Raw genomic sequence first — 18367 nt, 5'->3', positions numbered from 1 at the left:
TCATCCCCAGAGCCCCTGGGATATCATATGTAGAGTTCCTTTCTCTTGGGTTCTTTTCCCTCCTAATTTCTACATCTACTATATCCCTTCACACCTTTTTCTAAACCTATTGACTAAACCTATTGACCTGTTTCAGCAGTAGTCCCCCTGTGAATTGGCTGTTACAGGGAATACAAACACTGTACAATCATGGTCACTAAATGAAAAGTTTTCTCCTGGAGAAAACTGGGCCACATAATGGGAACAGAGGGTCTTCAGATAAGTCAGTTAGCATCGTGCATTTAACATAAAACTGAAATCTGGTCTTAATTGTGATTTTTAGACAATGCCATACTTGCTTCTATACCAAAAGATTTCATTTTTTTCAAAACGTGAATTCTTAAAAGAACCACCTTTCCCAAAGTAGGATCTGAGGAACCCATCCTTCATTGTATTTATAAATGTTAAATTCTTCCTACTGTTTTCACTTGCTTACTCAAAAAATAAGATAAATAGAATAGCCTCTGTCTCATTTGGAAAAATACAACTTTTGGAGGCTCAAGTTGGCTGCGTTTGAAATTAGAAATGTCTTTGATGATGCGCAGCTGTCTCCATGTCTTCATCACAGATGTCTCATGCATTCCAGGAGGCTGACTAATGTACCTGGAGAAATGAAGCCTGGTTTCTCATTCTTTCTCCCAAAGCTCTTGTTGGACCAAGAAGGGACTAATTTTTCCCTGCTCTACACCTAGGAACTTAATTACAATTTGCTTTTGCTTTAAGACAAATCCTCCTATTCCTCTGCAGCACTTTCCTTCTTGTTGGCATATATGCTCATCTCAATCATATTTTGCCACACTCAGTGATCTTCCTGGTTCCCCTTTATCTCAGTGTTTCTCCCGTGGAGATTCACTTAGGACATGATCCCAATATGGCAAAACGTAAAAGTTTCCTACCAGTAGCTGCTATTCATGGCAAAGGAAAAAGAGAGCAGGGTTTATGTCATAGCCTATCATCCACTGAAGAGCATCATGCCGAATGGTCATCCAGGAGTTTTTGAGCACCTGAAACCACTCCAGACCAAAGTCAAACCTCTGAGCTGAGCAATTAGGAAGCAAAATTTCTGGAGTTCTTTGCTGTGTGGTTCTCAGCTTTATAACTCCAAATAGTTGTCTTTCCTCAGAAGAATTCCATTAGTCCACAGTAGCGACTCTTCTTTCCTGCTCTCTTACAGAAAGCAGGTGATTGTTACTAACCACCAATCTACCCAGGAACCTTTCACCTAGAACCTAAAGTTCATATGCAGTTAAGATGTGTGTTCTTTGGGGATAGAAGTATCAACAGTGATGTGGCCAGCTTGTCACATGAGAGAAACACATACCTGATAGCTCTATGTGGAAGATCAATGCATTTTTCCAGATGTAAGTTAGACTCAGTTAAAAAAAAATTGATTCTACTAGCAAAGATGCTTACCCCCTCAAGGAAGCTGTCCTTACTTGACTAAAGTTCTAAAAGGATTCTCTATGCCCATATATCCTACCCCATTTTTAAAAGGGGTGGGGGAGCAGCAAAAAAAAAAAAAACATTAATATCTTCCCCCTCAAACACATCCCAGCCCCTCACTAAAACTGCATTTTTCAGCGTATGTCTTCCATTCAATGTTCAATGAAACATCACTGGACTGTCTAGGTGGGCAAGAGGAAAAATTTAAAAGAAACTTATAGGGCCAAAGGGATGATGAGTTAACTGTAGCCCTGAAAAACTGTGTGAGCTGAGTCACTGGCATACCAGAGGCTGAGGGAGCAGGCCTCTAACCTGCCTCAGCATGTGGTAAAAAGAGCACAGGTGATCTTAACTCATAGAAAGAATAAACATTTTATAAAGAACAGCCTCCTATTGAGTTCAGGCCCAGCACTGAATAACCATTTTCACCGCTCAAAAATTCTTCCCAATGCAAATATTTATCTCAAGGAATAAATAACATCAAATTAGAAATTAATAAACATTCAGGCAATTTGAGATTTTATTGTGAAAATAGCTATTTTGACATTATATCCAGTTTCTCACTTATCAGAATAAATTCTTTACAACATTGATCATCATTATCACTTCTGGGTATTTATATATAGTCTCTGAGTAAAATATATTCACACTAGGCATGATTAGAATATTTAAATTATGACCAACATTGCTTTAAGATGTTTACTTTACAATAAAACTATAGTATTTGTACACTGGTACAGATATTTAAAATATTTACCAAAGATAGGTTTGGTAGAACAAAACCAATACGTGTACACATAGATTTTTTTAATCTTTGCTGTCAATCTTCTAGAAAGCTACAGTTAATTACAAACACCTCAAATTTCCATTTCAAGATGAATAGAAAAATGGAAACATGTTATTTCTTATTATACAAAATAAAACATCGAGTCAGAAGAGGAATAAAGCTCATCTTTATGCATTTAACATAAAAGCCTGGGTATAGCCTTCCTTCTCCAAGAAACACACACAGGATTGCAAGAGAAGTAGCCAACAGCCCAAAGAACAAGTGACCAGCACAACTGTCTCTATGGTGCATGACTTGCCAAGGACTGATGCAAACTCTAGTCATTTTTCTTGATTTCCAAGAATCTGGGATACATAGAGTAAATGATTAAAAGGCATTTCTCTGAATTTGCACAAGGAAAACTAAAGAATCAGAATAAAGATCCAACTGCTTTTCTTGTGGCTAGATATTATACAACTCAAAAACCAAAGGCAAGCTTTCTATCAAATATATACCCAAAGTGCAAAGTTCCAAATACACAACCGTACACAATGTAGAGAAGAAACAAAGAGCACCCTTATGCCTGAATAGTGATCCTGTTTTATACTTTGAAATGAAATCAAATATACTTAATCCTCTGAAATTTGGAGGGCTAGTGATGTTTAAATTTTCTAGGATATAGTAACCACTAGAATTTAGTGAAAACTGTACACCCTCATCCTAGAAAATTTACACACGAACATACAATCCTTGTTTAGAACATGTCTTCAGTACTAGAATAGAACTTGAAAATATTAAATTTCTTTTGCTTTGTCACAAAAGCAACTGTAAACTTTCTATAGCACTGTGTATATATACACACATATGTATGTATATTTATATATGTATAAAATAAGCAGCTTGTATGTGAACTCTAATGCTATTGATTTCATCACCTTTTTGGCACTTTTAAAGCACAGCCAAAAATGATTTGGAAAATTATTCTAGAATTCCAAGTTGGTTCCCTCTGCCTCATAGATGCCTAAGGACTGCTTAGTTCTCTGGAGCCACCAGGTCATATTCCTGTAGAGCTGTTCCAAGCCAACTGGGATTCTAGGGAAATGGGACTGCCTGGCCAGGGGCCTCACAGGGGCCTAAATAACCAATTTGTTTTAACCCACAGCCACCTCTCTCAACTGCACGGTCCAAGGGAACCCTAACCTATCTTCCCATTTTTTAGCACCACTCATTAGAGGGGCACCTAACAACAGGAAACCTTTGCAATTAGCACAAACAAGCAAAAACATTCCACGGCAGCATTTCCCTAAGTATATGTCTCAGAATACAAATCCCAGAAGATACCTACTTTAAAAAAACAAAATAAAAAATACAACAAAAACAAAACAAAAAAACCATATACAATAAATCAGGGAAATAGTGTATACAATACAGTACCTTCTCAGAGACTGAAACCACACAAAGGTTCAGAAAAGCCTAGAGTAACTTAACGTTGTCTAACCAAGCATTCCCCAAGCTTATTTGGCCACAGAACCCTCTATTCACATAATAATATAAGCTGCCAAAACACATCTTCTTCTCCAAGGAACTAAAAGATGGTTTAAAAAAAAATCTGACAGTATAATTTCAAATTAATAATAATCAGGATACAAAAAGACTTGTTCTCCTGTAATTTTTTTTAAAGGAATCTACTTTGTTTTGCTAGAATATGCTTCTATCACAACACTCCCCTCTCTACAAATGTCCAGCTCGAAGTTACTCTTCCTTATATCATTATTCAAGAATGTTAACTCTCATCAGTAACCACTGGCCTCTCATCTGGAACAAATAATTTCTGTATGCTTTTTGATTCTGAGAATACCTCTCCACCTCAATCACAGTGGTTTTAACTTAAGGGCTGGTAACCTGGGCTCCCAGCCAATATAACCTCCCAACAGGATTTTGGGCTCTTCCTAGCAAACACTAACTACATCCCAACAGGGGCTAAAATATTTTGCAAGCCCTTAAAAAAACCCAAAACCTCATCTTTACTCTCTGCGAAAATGTGGATTCTGAAGATCTAATGACACTTCTGTTAAACCTTTGAGGGTAACAGGATTATAAACCTTTAGTTCATGTAATTAACAACAAATTTCTTAATAATCTATTTAAAAACTACAAAAACATTGAAAAGCAAATGTAAATTCCACAAAGCTGAACAAGAAAGAAAGGCAAGAGATAATTCTTAATGCCAACAACATATATAAAAGACCATAACCAAAATTATAGGGCAGCCCCGGTGGCGCAGCGGTTTAGCGCCGCCTGCAGCCTAGGGTGTGATCCTGGAGACCCGGGATCGAGTCCCACATCTGGCTTCCTATATGGAGCCTGCTTCTCCCTCTGCCTGTGTCCCCGCCCCTCCTTCTCTGTCTCTATGAATAAATAAAATCTTAAAAAAAAAATCTTAAAAAAAATAACCCAAATTATACTTAGTGGCTCTGCTCAGGATTTCAATTATATAAATAACCAAACCAAGACAAAGTCAATTACTAAATCCCTATGAGCTTAGAACAAAAAACACATGCTGCACTTTCTTCTTTAACACATAATCCTAGTGTACATCTTGTCACATTGTGTAATTAGAGCACAGCGAAGTGAAGAACTACCACCACATGAAGACACAGAAGAATTTTTTTCAACATAGTTTATCCTAAAAAGTAAACCCAGGTACCAGAGAAAGAAGATTCTATTACAAATACAAAATCATATAATATTTTACCAGAAAAGGTTTTAGGTTGTAGTTTTTTCTTTTCTGATAAGGCAACACAGATCTTTAGATAATCATTCGTTACAAACCTGAGGTGTTTCTTTCTTTAAACTTAAGAGGGAAATAAATTATATTTAATTTATATTATGTTTTTGTCTGGAACTGAATACTAATTACTATGTTTGCATTATTAAACATATAGTTTAAAACCGTTTTATTTTGAAATAATTATAGACTCACAAGAAGTTGCAAAAATAGTACACAGACTATGTATCCATCCCTCAGCTTCTTGTCTTTAAGTATTTATGTTTTGGTTTTAAAGTGTTAACATTTTTGATAGTTTATAGAAAACTCAAAAAATCTAATAGGTCTGGTGAATGTATATTCTTGGAAGAGGCCCCCGAAAACATACCACTGACTTCAAATATCACTTTTATCACATGAAGGCACCTTAAAAAATTGCTTTTCTGAGATTCTATCACTGTTACCAATTTCTGTCTCTTTTGATGTCTAGTTTTTTTCCATTTTTGTAGACTTCTGAAAGTTGTACCTTAGCTGTGATTGAAATAAGCTTCCTTATTCCTTCATGTTAATATATCTAGCAATGTTAAATGAATAGGAATTACAAATGGGAATCAAGATGCTTTGGATTATAAAAATCTTGAATTCTCTAGTGCCCCCCCCCCCCCCAAATAATACAAACATACCTAAGTTGAAATTTCTCAGTGCTGACCTTTGCAGGGGAAAAAAAAAATACTGTGAAGGGATGACTATCCTCAGTGCTCTTCAGCGTCTTCAGTGTTTAAAAAAAAAGAGGCCAGCCTTATGCATAAGTGATGGTAGTCTGTTGATGGAGGATCTTTACCTTATGGGAATTATCTGATTTTCTAATACTATACTACCAACAAATATAAACACAAATATAGTCCCTTTGGTCATATTCCACCATCACGTCCTAAAGACAGTAGATCCCAGTATTTTTGTTTAACACTGTGGACCATTTATCTCAGCAAAATCACACTTATCCAAAGCATATCCTCATAGACTGATCACAAGCTCGCTGCCCAATCTGGAAAGTTGTTCCTTTCTAAAAGCTTCCTATACTACCTATATGTATGGCTTATCCCTGGAGTGGTTTATGCTCAGTTATAGCTTCCTAGTATCTTGTTGGCTTATCCCAAAAATGCTCAACTAAGTAGCCCAACATATAAATTCTCACTATCTAAATCATATTTTGCATCTTAAGAAAGGTAGTCTGGAAACATCCTAGCCTATGTAGTGCAAGGCTAGAGGCAATTCAAAGCAGGAATGACCAAAAGAAAATAAATCATAGTTACAGTTTTCTTTTCTACTAAAAAATGACAAATACTTGTTATTCTAAAATGCTATCTTTTGATTAAACTTTCAATACATGAAAGATTACAGTATGCTTATTGGCTGAATGCTGTGTCATAAGAACACAATCTCTACATTCTTATAGAACTTTAAACACATTTTTCTTAGCATGGATATTAGTAGTTTCATTGACAGAAAACTTTACATAAGCCAGTATTTGTGCCCATGGAGAAACTTGGGAGTTAAACTTACTGTTTGATTTTAGAATCTGTTAGGGTTGGTATAGTTCTTTCTCCCTATTTTTAATTTTTCCCAAACTAATTTTAATTGTCCTGTTTTATGACTGTGACAATTTTAAGCCACTTCAAGTGCTTCCTGGAAGGCTTACTATAAATCATAATTGAAAATGACCAACCCTAACTAAAGCATAAACAGATGCCTGATTAATGTGTTAACCACCCTTCTCCAATATGTATCAATCTAGAGAACGATAAAGTCCTATGGTCATGATTTTCAATATGGAATATTCACAGGGATTTTGGATTGCTGGAATCTAGTAGAAAATTAATACAAAACATACAAACCCGTTGCAGAAGTAATGTGAAACTCATTAGCTACTTTCCCTAAATGCATCCAAACAGATGAACAAGATTTTGAAGACTACCTTGTTTCTCATTTAATAAAGACTTTCAAGAAGAAATATTTACAATGACTTAAAGACTCCTGTATACACAGCTACCTAAATACAGAACAAATTGGGAGGATTTAGGTCAAACACAGCTGAGCTCCACTTAGCTCAAATTAGGTGAGTCTCTTGACTACAAAGCTGTTTTCTTAACATGGGGGTTTCTGCACGACGTGGTAAGATTTGCTGAGCACCATAGTAATCTTTTGAGACACTAATCAAAAACATGATTCTATATTTAAAAAACCCCAGAAGTGGTTTCAGGACAACAGAAGCACCCCAGCCACTAAAATAAGTGAAATTCTGTTATAAGCAAAATAACCTGCATAGCAAATCCTTTAACAGTTCAGCAACGAATAGAGAGAAAATATTCTTTAAAAACTACTGCTATTTCTGAATATTCCATTAGACCCTTCAACTGTAGTTAAACTATATGGGAAAAGATAAGTTGCCATAAAAGCTTCTGACTACATGACAGGCTCCTCAGGAAAGAACCCTGGTCTGAACACTGGTCCAAGCATGGTGAACTCAGACTAAGCACACAATAGGTAATTCCATTACTCTAACCAAGAAGTGACTGACAACTGGGCAAGCTTCAGTAAGACTTCACAGCCTGGCGTAATAATGATGACCAACACACTCAATTCTCCTGAAATTAATCCAAGAAAGAGAGGACTAGAGTTAAAAATGGACTATAAATATATAGGTCTAAAGCTGCCATTGGTCCAATAAACTAAAGAGTCCCTGCTAACCTTATAATGAATACATGTGCAAATACAAATGTTACACAGAAGTGCATATAGTCAGATGAATATTATATGTGACCACCTTTGAAATATATATATCTCAGACATATATATATATATATATATATATACACCATAGGATAATACCATATATATATATATATACACACACACACCATAGGATAATACCATATATATATATATATATATATATATATATATATACATATATATATATATAGTACTAATCACCCAAAAGATTACACTTCTGAGAGCATAATTAAAAAGCACATTCCAACATTGCTTTTTAAATACAGGCTTTTCTACTGAAGTAAATAGAATATGAGAATATTACATTTTTCCTAACGTCTAAAATAGGCATCAAATTTCTAAACAGAAGAAAAAAGCCTCAAACAGCCACATATTAGACATTCAAACTGTTCTATGAAAACTAAATAAATTAATTGGAATAAATAGGAGTGCACATTCAGAACAGAATTGTAGCTTTTGGTCAGCAGCGTGAACTAAAGGCAAAAATCTGCCAAGATTAAGGCAGGGTTTTTGTTTTTTTTAAATGTACAGTACAGTGTGTTTTCTTTTTTCCCCAAGTTCATTTAGTATTCACTTTGATGTTATCTAAAGTGCATTGCCAAGCTAAAATACAAGCTTCCTAATTAAGAGAAACTAGATGTCATAGAAAATTTCTTTTTAGAGCCTTCCGTATACCTACTAGTGGTATTTTCTTTTTGCTCTCACACATGTAGTGTAAGACATTACAGCAACAATCAAAGGACTGTGGACACAAAGCATGATGACTGTCACGGTGATAGTCGTTGTAAGGAATTACTTTCTTCTTCTGCTGGAGTCAATTTAAGTGTCGGCAGTTTCCGAGGAGGAAGCTGAGGGCTTTGGCGAAGATTGTCATCCATCTGTGGAAAGTACAAAAGGTAATCTGACTGATGGCTGTGGCACCGCTTATGTGGACTGTGGTCTCCCCATCCAAACTATAGCCTAGAAGAGTAAAGAACCATAGGGTTCCAGGACTGCTTGAGAACCTTTTCCTTACAATCTCTCAGGAACTCAAGATGTGGTACCTCAAATACCAGCTAACTCAGTATATGTATAAAAGTAATACTGCTCATCTTTGATGCCATCATAAATTATAACAACTCCATAAAATGAATATTCTATTGAACCCAACCATGTCATAACTTAAGAGGTCTTCCAATAATAAGTGAAAAAGCAATACTTCTGACACTGAGCTTCCCAGTTTACAAATTATGTTCATATCCAATATCTCCCTTGATCTTCCCAACACAACTGTGAAGAAAAAAAATGGAAGGTATCATTCCCTATTTTACATATTAGCAAAACGAAGCTCAGAAAGGTTAAGAAATTTGCATTAGGTTGCAAAGCTAGTATCATGAATTGAAATTAGAGCCCAAGTCTTCTTATTCCAATACTATTGTTCTTTCAACTATACCTCAGTGTCTCAGTGAAAAAGACCTGTACTCCCCTCAAAAAAAACCAGCTCTTTCAGGTTGCAAGTATTTAGACCATGGGAAGCCAGGAGAAGAGATATACTAAAGGATAAATTGTTTAGACCCAATCCAGAGATACTACAACAACCGCATCAGTTCTAAGTCTGCTCTAGAGAAACAGAGCTAAGTCTCTCTTCTAAACTAAGTCTCTCTTCTAGAGAAACAAATTACCATAGAGCATATTGAGAAAATGTCCAAGAGTTTCAGACTTGCCCTTAGCAGGACATCAGCATCCCTGGAAACACTAGGAGTGGGATTATTTAGAACTGAGTCAGAGCTTAGAAAGCTACCTTTAAGCAGGGGCCCCAAAATAGAGTGAAAGTTCAAGGCCTAGTGTTGAGCTCATTATCAGCTCAACTTCAGAAGACTGGAAAGCAGCTTCCACCAAGGATCCCAAACCTGACAGCAGACAGCATCTGATTACCCACTTGATAAGCAGGCTTTTCTAGTGTTATGAGCATGTGCAGAGCAAAACTCTCCCTTATCTTCTCCAGATGCTCTTATAAAGCACAGAAGAAATGTCTCAGCAGAGGTACATGGAACTTATAGGAAAGCAAAGGGAATAAAAAATTAACTTAATTTTCCAATGGAAAAAGGTATTCCCAGTGAACTACCTGAATAGTGCTGTCATGTTTTTTTCTTGCAAGAACTAAGTTCCTCCAACATTACTCTTTTTTTAAGCTCTAGATCTTCTGTCCAAATGGTTAACTATAGTAGCCGATAGGACTTGTTGCTCTAACGTCTTATAGCTAACACTGAACCATACTGAAGAGCAGATATGAAACAGGGGTGGGAAGGAGTACCTGACAGAGTTAGGAAACTTTCATATATTGATGATGATGTAAGAATGAAGTGTACAAAGTGGTGACAGGGCCTCTTAGGTTCCCTTTCTGCACCAGTAGGTATTTCCTGGCTCCCTTTACATGTCTGTCATGAATTTGCCACATGTAGAAAATGAAAATTCTACTGCATGGCCTTCATCTAGCAGTTAAGTGTCTAACACAATATGTATTATCTTCTACTACCCACATTTAATACTCAATATAGGGGATCCCTGGGTGGCTCAGAGGTTTAGCACCCACCTTTGGCCCGGGGCGTGATCCTGGAGACCCGGGATCAAGTCCCACCTTGGGCTCCCTGCATGGAGCCTGCTTCTCCCTCTGCCTGTGTCTCTGCCTCTCTCTCTTTCTCTCTCTCTCTCTCTGTGTGTGTGTGTGTGTGTGTCTCATGAATAAATAAAATCTAAAAAAAAAAAACAAAAAACAAAAAAACACAATATATTTCCTCTCGTGGGACTGACTGAGTTGGGCTAAAAAGACACACTTGGTGTTCAGCCAGCCCATATCAACTTTAGTACTGGTCTTTTAGTTTTATGCTCAGCCGTACTCACTTCTCACGTTCTAACAACACATGAAATACTATAACAAGAAAGAGAATGGCCATTCCAGAGAGTGGCAGAGGTATCCTGGCTAGTAGTGCTACCAGTACTGGATACAGAATCTCACGTATTTCATTCATTTGCAGCTAACTGCAAAGCCCACGCTGGAATCCAATTTCCAGGGTTCAAATTCCCTCTCTGCTGCTAGCCAGCTGAATGACCTTGGGGAGGTGACATACACTACTCTCGAAGCTTTAGTATCCTCATCTGTAAAATAGGGCTGATAGAGTAGCTGCAGTATGTAGACCTGCTGTGAGGATTCAACGAGACAAATCATAAAGCTCATACAACACACTGCTGGTTACTCAGACCTCAGAAACTGCGAGCTAGTGTTATTAGGCCACTTTGCCTCATTGGTTAGTGAAAAAATGAAGTATCATTCACTGGTATAAGAAAAAAAAAAGTTTATCAGACACTTGGGGGAAAAATGTGTAACTCTCTTGTATTTTTCCAATTAGACTCACTTTTGAAATTTCCATTACTGGCCGTCTCCCCTACCCACTTCTTCAATATCCCTCTCTCTTACCAAATGAACAACCCTAAAGTGGCAAAATATCCACAATGATGAAAAACTGTAGGCAACATTTAGAGAAGGAACAGAAGGAGGAAAAAAATAAAAGTTTATGTAGAAGAAAGAAAAAGACATCACAAGTGCCATTAATAAGAAAGGACAAAAAAAAAAAAAAAGAAAGGACAAGCACAGGTGCTTACAATCTCAAGAAACATTAACCTTCAGAGACAGACAGAAACAGAAAAGCAAAGAGTGTTTTTTTGGTTTTTTTTTTTAGGTCAGGCTCTTGGGTCTCTTAATTTGAAAAATACTAATTATGTGGTAAAAGTAAACCCGATACCATTATCAAAGCAATCAGGCCTTGCCTGATCCCAGCCTGGGTGCCTCAGTTGGTTAAGCATCTGCCTTTGGCTTGGGTCATGATCCCAGAGTCCCTATATGGAGCCACGCATCAGGCTCCCTGCTCAGCGGGGAGTCTGCTTCTCTCTCTCTCTCTCTCTCTCTCAAAATTAATAAATAAAATCTTTTAAAAAAAGAGAAAGTAATCAGGCTACTACTGGCTTCAAAACACTATACTATGTACAACTGCAGTAAAAGTATATTTGAGCAGATTTATGAAAAAATAAACTTTTAAACTAAGAGGGTAAAAAAAAACTAAGAGGGTAAAGTTAAAGCTATGATATTAATTTTAGAAAGGAAAATACTAAACTACTAGAAAAAAAATGATTGAAATAAACTTGACCTTTTCAATCAAGTTGGATTCCTTATTTACAAGTTGTGTGAGTTTCTGCAGATTTGCGTCTACCATTTCTTGTCCAGCAGGAGAGATGCCTAAGAAGCCAGGACAGAAATCAGAGAGACAGAAAATTTTGAAAGTCTTTAAAGCTATTCAGACTGAAAGTACCCTCCCAAGTAGGCCGCCCTCCAAAAACAAATAAAATTAGGCAAAGAGAAAAACCATTCTGGGTTCGAAGGCAAAGTTAAGAGGGATAGTAATGCTCCAAAACCAAACACTAAACAAAAGGATTAAATTTGTCTATTCAGTAGAAGTAGAAGCCAAGTGTTATGCAGCTAGCCAAAGTAATTAGTAAAAGAGCACAGCAGTTCTCATTTTCTTCTCGAATCTGAGTTGTACCTTTTCCCCACCCATACCAAATAGGCCTTTAGTCATAACTGATTGGGATAGCTTTCTAAGGCAGCGACTCCCAAACAGCTATCAACCAGGCACCCACAGTATTTGGAGGGACTCAAAAAATACAGATTCCTGGGCTCTATCCCAATGAGATTCTAATTCAGTAAATCTGGCATAGGACCCAGGAGTCCATGTTTGTCCTCTAGCCACGTTTGCTAATCACTACTCCAGAGTAACAAGGTTGGAAGTTAGTTTCATGACTCTCAAATTGCTAACCCCTACCTCTATATAAAACACATCACCCACAATGAAAAATAAACTGTCCCTAAGCCAGTTATCCTTGTGACTGTTTTTCTTAAAAGGACAATTTCTGCCAATTCTCCCAATACAAATTTTGTATCCCAATCACTTAAGCACAAGGCCCCACACTCCCAAGGAATCACATCCTAAGTGACAGGTACCCTCTATTTACAATACCTCCAGTCTGATGCAATCAGTTTTCAAGTAGTGGAATCATGAGAGTGTACCTCACCCAAATCAGTCTGCTGCTGATTTCTGTTCATGCAGGAAAATGCTAGAAGCAACATTTAAAATAACTGCCCATTTGCATTAGGATAAATGCTACCTTTCAACAGGTACTCAATAAATACCTGTGGTTAACTTTAAAAGAAAATGATCCACTTCAAAGGGGCAATATTTAAAGAACAAGAGGCAAGAAATGTATAAAATTTTGAAGAACAGACAAAAGGTAAGTATCTATTTCTCTGTTTAACATGGAACTAACACACGGGAATAAATTGGAAAAACGCAACTTTTTCAAGTGTTATAATTCAACATTTAAAGACAATATACAAGCTTCTTCAATAAGTCATGAATTATGCTTATACATCCTGAGAATATGCAGATATTCTATGCAAACACAGATTAGCTGAAGAGAAGCCACCTTACCTCCAACACTAAGCCTAAAATAACTGTTTAGGATGTCGTCACAAAAACGGCACAGGTTGGACAGCTGTTTCAAATGTTCTTGTAACTGAACTTTAGGAAAGCGTACTTTATAAAGAGGTGCAAGGAAACCAAACACATAGGCATCCAAGGTAGATGGCCTAAAAATAAATTAAGGATTTTCTTAAAACACAAAGAAAATATTAACTTAAAAATATTTTTTCTCATACATTTGGCAATTCTGGACTATATAATACAGCCTTTTAAAAGATTTACTACATGTTTTAGCTTATGAAAATGATGCAATGAGGGCTTTATTGATTAGTTTTTAAGATACCCTAACCATTTCTTTTATTTGAAGAAACGTTATAAATTAAAGATTCATTTTTACTCACAATTGTTGCACAGAGGTAGGAAACAGGGTGGGAATAGCCTTAAGATATTTTAAATTCACATATATAGCATCCTGAGTCACTACCTGATTAGCATGCACAGAAAAAATTTACTATAGTAATCTATTAAATCTTTTAAGTAAAAAACTCATAAAGGGGGGTGGGGGACAAGAGGACTTACTTTAAATAACTGCTCATGGATTATATGCATACAAAAACATCAAAATGGTTTTTAAGGGCATGCACTCACGAATCTCCAAAGAAAAACTGAGATGTTCCCAATCTGTTTGATAGAAGATTTAGGCACTCCTTGGCATCTCTGTATATCTAATAAGGATGAAATGACAACTCAAAAGTAGGAAGGATACTCTAGAACTCCTGTTAGGCAGGCATTTAGGTATGTTCATATCTGTTGTCTCTCTTGTCCCTCCTCCGGATGCCCCTTGTTTTGAAAGTAATCCCAACCATACCTGAGCTTCCACTTCTCGGAGGTGGTAGAGGGGAGGCTCTCCTCTGGTCAGGATAATTCTATTCAGTGCTCCCTTAGACATCCTTCCAGGCAGGATCAAACTCAAGGGAAAAGGAATTCGTGAAGCAAACCATGGCTTTGTCACAGTAAAGTAATTGTCACTCTCAACCCAGAATGTGTGAAGCTGCAAAGCAAACAAAACAACTACAAACCAAGAAACAAACAAACAAACCCACCACCACTATAAGCATGTTCTTTTATTTCAAGAAGTCATCCAGTGTAAAAGTTTTTTTCTAAAGTGGCTTCATACAACTTTCCCAATTAGAATGACTCAAGAACAAAACAAGATTTTAAACACATGGATTTGTTGATTGCTATATCCCAGGCACCCAGACAAGGCCTGGCACATATGCACTCAATAATTAATTGCTGAATGAATGAATGATAGTTATACACGGGAACAAACAACTCCATCTTCCACAAATAATTTTTATTTCCAAAATGCATTCATTGTTTCATGTCTTAGTTGAATGACTAAGAGAATCCAGTTTCACAGTAACATAAACGAATCAAGGTTAATACATAAATGCAATTTCCGCTCTTGAACCTTTTTCATTACATTGCTTCTAAATAGAACTAGGTGTATTTTTAGTAGGTCACTCCAATACCAATACTCACCACTGCAGGAAGAAGCTTCTCTTCGAGGAGAGCAATATAAGCCAGTGTATCTGCCCCCTGCTTTGCTGAGAGTTCATAATCAGCATTATATTTCTATTAAAAAATATAAAACCGAAAAACAAGATTCTTATTCTTCCTCAAAAACGGAAAAATGACATTAAAAGGCAGAACAATAAATACAAACTCAGTGACAAATGCTGCTTAATGCAAATACAGTTCTTAGCACAACTTCACACACAAAGGTCAGTAAGTATTACGCTTTGGTTAACTGCTATAATTCAGTGATTATGACCTAGTTTAGTTTATTGCATGGCAAAAACTACAAAATTAATAAACACAAGCTATTATTTTTAACAATAAGCAAAAAGTTCTAGTTGTTTGCATTTCTTCCCATGGAAAAAGAAAGAAAAAAAAAACCTTCCAATTTAGAAAAATTCTAAAATTTGCTGACATAGGATTTATTTTTTTAAGAAAGTATTAACAAAAACCCATAACTTTGGTATTTATAAAAGTCTTTACATGTTTAAATATTATGGATACATCATACAAATCTTTACATACTCATGCAATTTAAATACATTACTTAATGAAATATCTGATTGCAACTCTCCCTTTGAGAGTTCTTTAAAAATAAAATAGCTGCTAGTTGGTGGAACTCAGATGGCATATGTAGCAGAAGGTGCACAGCAGCTTTGTGACTAAATTGACAATCACATCAATGAATGGTGAAGATGGCTTCATTGAATCTGCATATGTCTCGATTTCAATAAAATCCAAAAAAGTACATGAAAATATAAATTGAGTATACCTCATTATAGGACTTTCAAATCATAATATAACTCATGATTCAGAGCAATAATTCTCAAGTCTATTTTTATATGAAACCCGAGGTATCTCCAATTATCTACTGAGTTGGTAAAAAAAAGAATTAAAGAAAAAAAACCCAAACTTTAGAATATTTGGGTTTTTTTTTTTTTTAAGTAACATGCAAGGAACATGTTAAAAAGGAACCACCCACCTGTTTCCTTAAAAAGTTTAATATTTTTGCAGGCTGAGAAACAATGTTGTCTTCAGTCGTCAAAATTGGTACATCCCCTATAAATCAAAAAGTTTACATACAAGGAAATGTTTCTATTTCCTCCGAAGAGATTCTGATCCCCTAGAAAACTGTATCAGTTGCACACTTGGAGGGGGTAAGAATGAGCAAGCTCATCCTAGTTTTTTTTGCAATTTCACAGAGCAGCTCTGGAGAACACTGGCATTTCTCATAATTCCCATTGATCGGGCCTGTAAAGTATTACCCCGAATGGGCAAACCATAAGCAACACACAGCCAGGGCCGTGGTAAGAAGAAACGAAAAGCCCAAGGTACTGCACTGCACGGCCACGTGCCTCCTGGCTCCAAGGGCGGGGGCGGGGGCGGGGGGTCATTTAACAGAGCCCAAGGTGTATGAAATGTTCACACTGTACCTCTCGAACCTCTCCAGGTGTTATCTACGACACTGACTTTCAAGGGTGCGCCAGAAAATTTGGCGTAGGCCTGAAACAAAGTTTGCAATAGAACATTTAGAGTGAGCGCGCGGTGCCAACGCGCAGAGCAGCTTTATTTTACAGCCCGGCGGCCCCACAGCCGAGAGGCCGGACCCGCGGGCTGGGACCCTCCACAGGTCCTGCCGAGGACGCGCGCCCGCCACGCAGCCTTCGGGCACCTGGCCCCCCAAAGCTCTGGGGGTGCAGAGCGCGCGCGCACCGCCCCAAGAGCTGTGCATGGCCGAGGAGACTCGGGGCCAAGCGGGGAAGCTCGGGCTCTCCCGCCGGGCGTCGGCGGGCTCACAGGCCAGGCTGGGGCTCCATGGGAAGGAGCCCGCAGAGCGCGGCGAGAGGTGCCCCGGCCGGGCTCGGCCCTGCAGCGCCGCAGGGGACCGCCGCCCGGCCGGCCTCGCGCCTCGGGCCCCGCCCCTCCTTCCTGCGCCCTGGCCCGCCGGGAGGCCTCACCATCACCACCAGGGACTCGCTGTGCACCGATGGGAGCCCCCAGCCACCTCCCCAGCAACTGAGCTCCAAGGGGGCCGCCATCTTGCCGGGACCGACCTTTGCACCACCGGAAGCACTTAGCGGCTCAATTTCCGGCACGTTGAACCACGGGGCGGAGCGAGGGCGGGACGAGCACCTTTGCGCCGCGGAGGGGCGGAGGTTAGGGGCCGGCTTGGGACCGGCTGGGCCCTGTGCTTACGAGCCCCGGCCCTTGAGCTGGACCCGCCGGGCAGTCCTCAGGTGTTTTAGTGGATGCCCGACGTGCCCCAGAGCCTCCGAGCATCACTGCCTGGGGCTTGATTTGCAAAATCCCGTTTGCAAATTTGCAAAACCCTTTTGCAGAATACCCCAGATCGTAGTGTTTAAAATCATGACAAAGAGGGAGATGAGTTGCCTTACAAGGACCCAGAATTGCCTGAATGTTCTGGGGCCATTGTCTCGAAATTCTTAACTTTCAAACAAGGGGCCTTCCATTTTCATTTTCTTTCTTTATAAATTTTATTTATTCATGAGACACACAGAGACAGGCAGAGGGAGAAGCAGGCTCCCTGCAGGGGAACCTGATGTGAGACTTGATCCCAAGACCCCGGGATCGCGATCTGAGCCAAAGGCAGATGCTCAAGGCTGAGCCACCAGGCGCCCCCATTTCATTTTCTGCTGGGTTCTGCAGATCATATAGCCAAGCTGAATCTGTGGGCAAGAACCAAATGGGTTTTTTTGAACATCACACTGACAGTTTCTCAGAGAAACTGTCGAGGAGGAAAAACAGGCCTTCAGAATGCCACGATCCCATTGTGCTTACAGGATGCTGGAACTAGGACTTGGTTGCTGGGTCCTTCCTCTACAAGGTGCAGCAGTCTTTCTAGGACAGCCTCCCAGTCATTTCTCTGAGTTCTTTCCTTTCCTTTAAGGGGTAGTTGGACCCCTTAAACAACAGTAAGCTCGAAAGAAACCTCCTCTGCAAATTTTCATAAAATTACAATTCAACAAATACTTGCTAGGCACTCTCTAGGTAAATTATAGCATCCATACGCTAAAGTCTTTTTTTTTTTTTCCATGTTTCAAAGGCAAGAGTTCTCAGAAATGGGAAGGATAAAGTATATCAAAGGCTCCAAGGGAATGTGTTAATAATACTTTATAAATGGGAAATTAATATATGTACCATTGAAACCAAATGTTAAGACCTTCATTGAGCAGCTACTGTATCCAAAACACTGTAAGGCTCTGAGAGGACAGAGATAAGTAAGACATAAACTCTATGCTCCGGAGTTTAGAAGTCAGATTATCCTGAATAAAGTTAGAGGTGCAAATAAAATATTTTGGAAGCACAAACCAGGAATGATGCATCCTGTCTGGGAGCAGTAGAAGCTCTCTGTTCAGTCTTCAATGTAAAAGTAATTCAACTTTCAGGTAAAAAAAATCAGACCTCCCTGTTTTGAGGGTTAAAATCCTAAGCCATAGGGGATCCCTG

The 18367-nt window shown here is 38.4% G+C and overlaps 1 protein-coding gene across 2 annotated transcripts; it reads right to left on the bottom strand.

Moving 5' to 3' along the window:
* Positions 1 to 8315: 8315 nt before the first annotated feature.
* MTX3 (metaxin 3) lies at positions 8316 to 16965 on the bottom strand. 2 transcript variants are annotated; one of them, XM_025998252.2, is made up of 9 exons: positions 16858 to 16965; positions 16333 to 16402; positions 15882 to 15958; positions 14864 to 14956; positions 14187 to 14369; positions 13967 to 14043; positions 13328 to 13485; positions 11990 to 12078; positions 8316 to 8686 (listed from the first exon to the last, which is right to left on the bottom strand). In XM_025998252.2, the coding sequence occupies exons 1-9, from the start codon at positions 16936 to 16938 to the stop codon at positions 8576 to 8578; spliced, it is 939 nt and encodes a 312-aa protein (XP_025854037.1). In that variant the 5' UTR covers positions 16939 to 16965; the 3' UTR covers positions 8316 to 8575. The 2 variants fall into 2 exon arrangements, with proteins under 2 accessions (XP_025854037.1, XP_025854038.1); XM_025998253.2 differs by lacking the exon at positions 11990 to 12078 and having other exon boundaries at positions 8558 to 8686.
* Between the last annotated feature and the right edge of the window lie 1402 nt (positions 16966 to 18367).

The sequence above is a fragment of the Vulpes vulpes genome, chromosome 14 (assembly GCF_048418805.1).
Source record: "Vulpes vulpes isolate BD-2025 chromosome 14, VulVul3, whole genome shotgun sequence".
NCBI lineage: Eukaryota > Metazoa > Chordata > Mammalia > Carnivora > Canidae > Vulpes > Vulpes vulpes.
Note: the sequence above shows the minus strand (reverse complement) of the source record. Positions and strands in the feature narration are given on the sequence as shown.

Bases quoted from the DNA above. Each gene is read 5' to 3' on its own strand.
- MTX3 (XM_025998252.2), bottom strand. From the start codon at position 16,938: ATGGCGGCCCCCTTGGAGCTCAGTTGCTGGGGAGGTGGCTGGGGGCTC. The intron at 16,403-16,857 runs GTGAGGCCTCCC...ACTTTGTTTCAG, and splicing joins GCGAGTCCCTGGTGGTGATG to GCCTACGCCAAATTTTCTGG. The intron at 8,687-11,989 runs GTCAAGTTTATT...TACTTTCCACAG, and splicing joins AATCCAACTTGATTGAAAAG to ATGGATGACAATCTTCGCCA.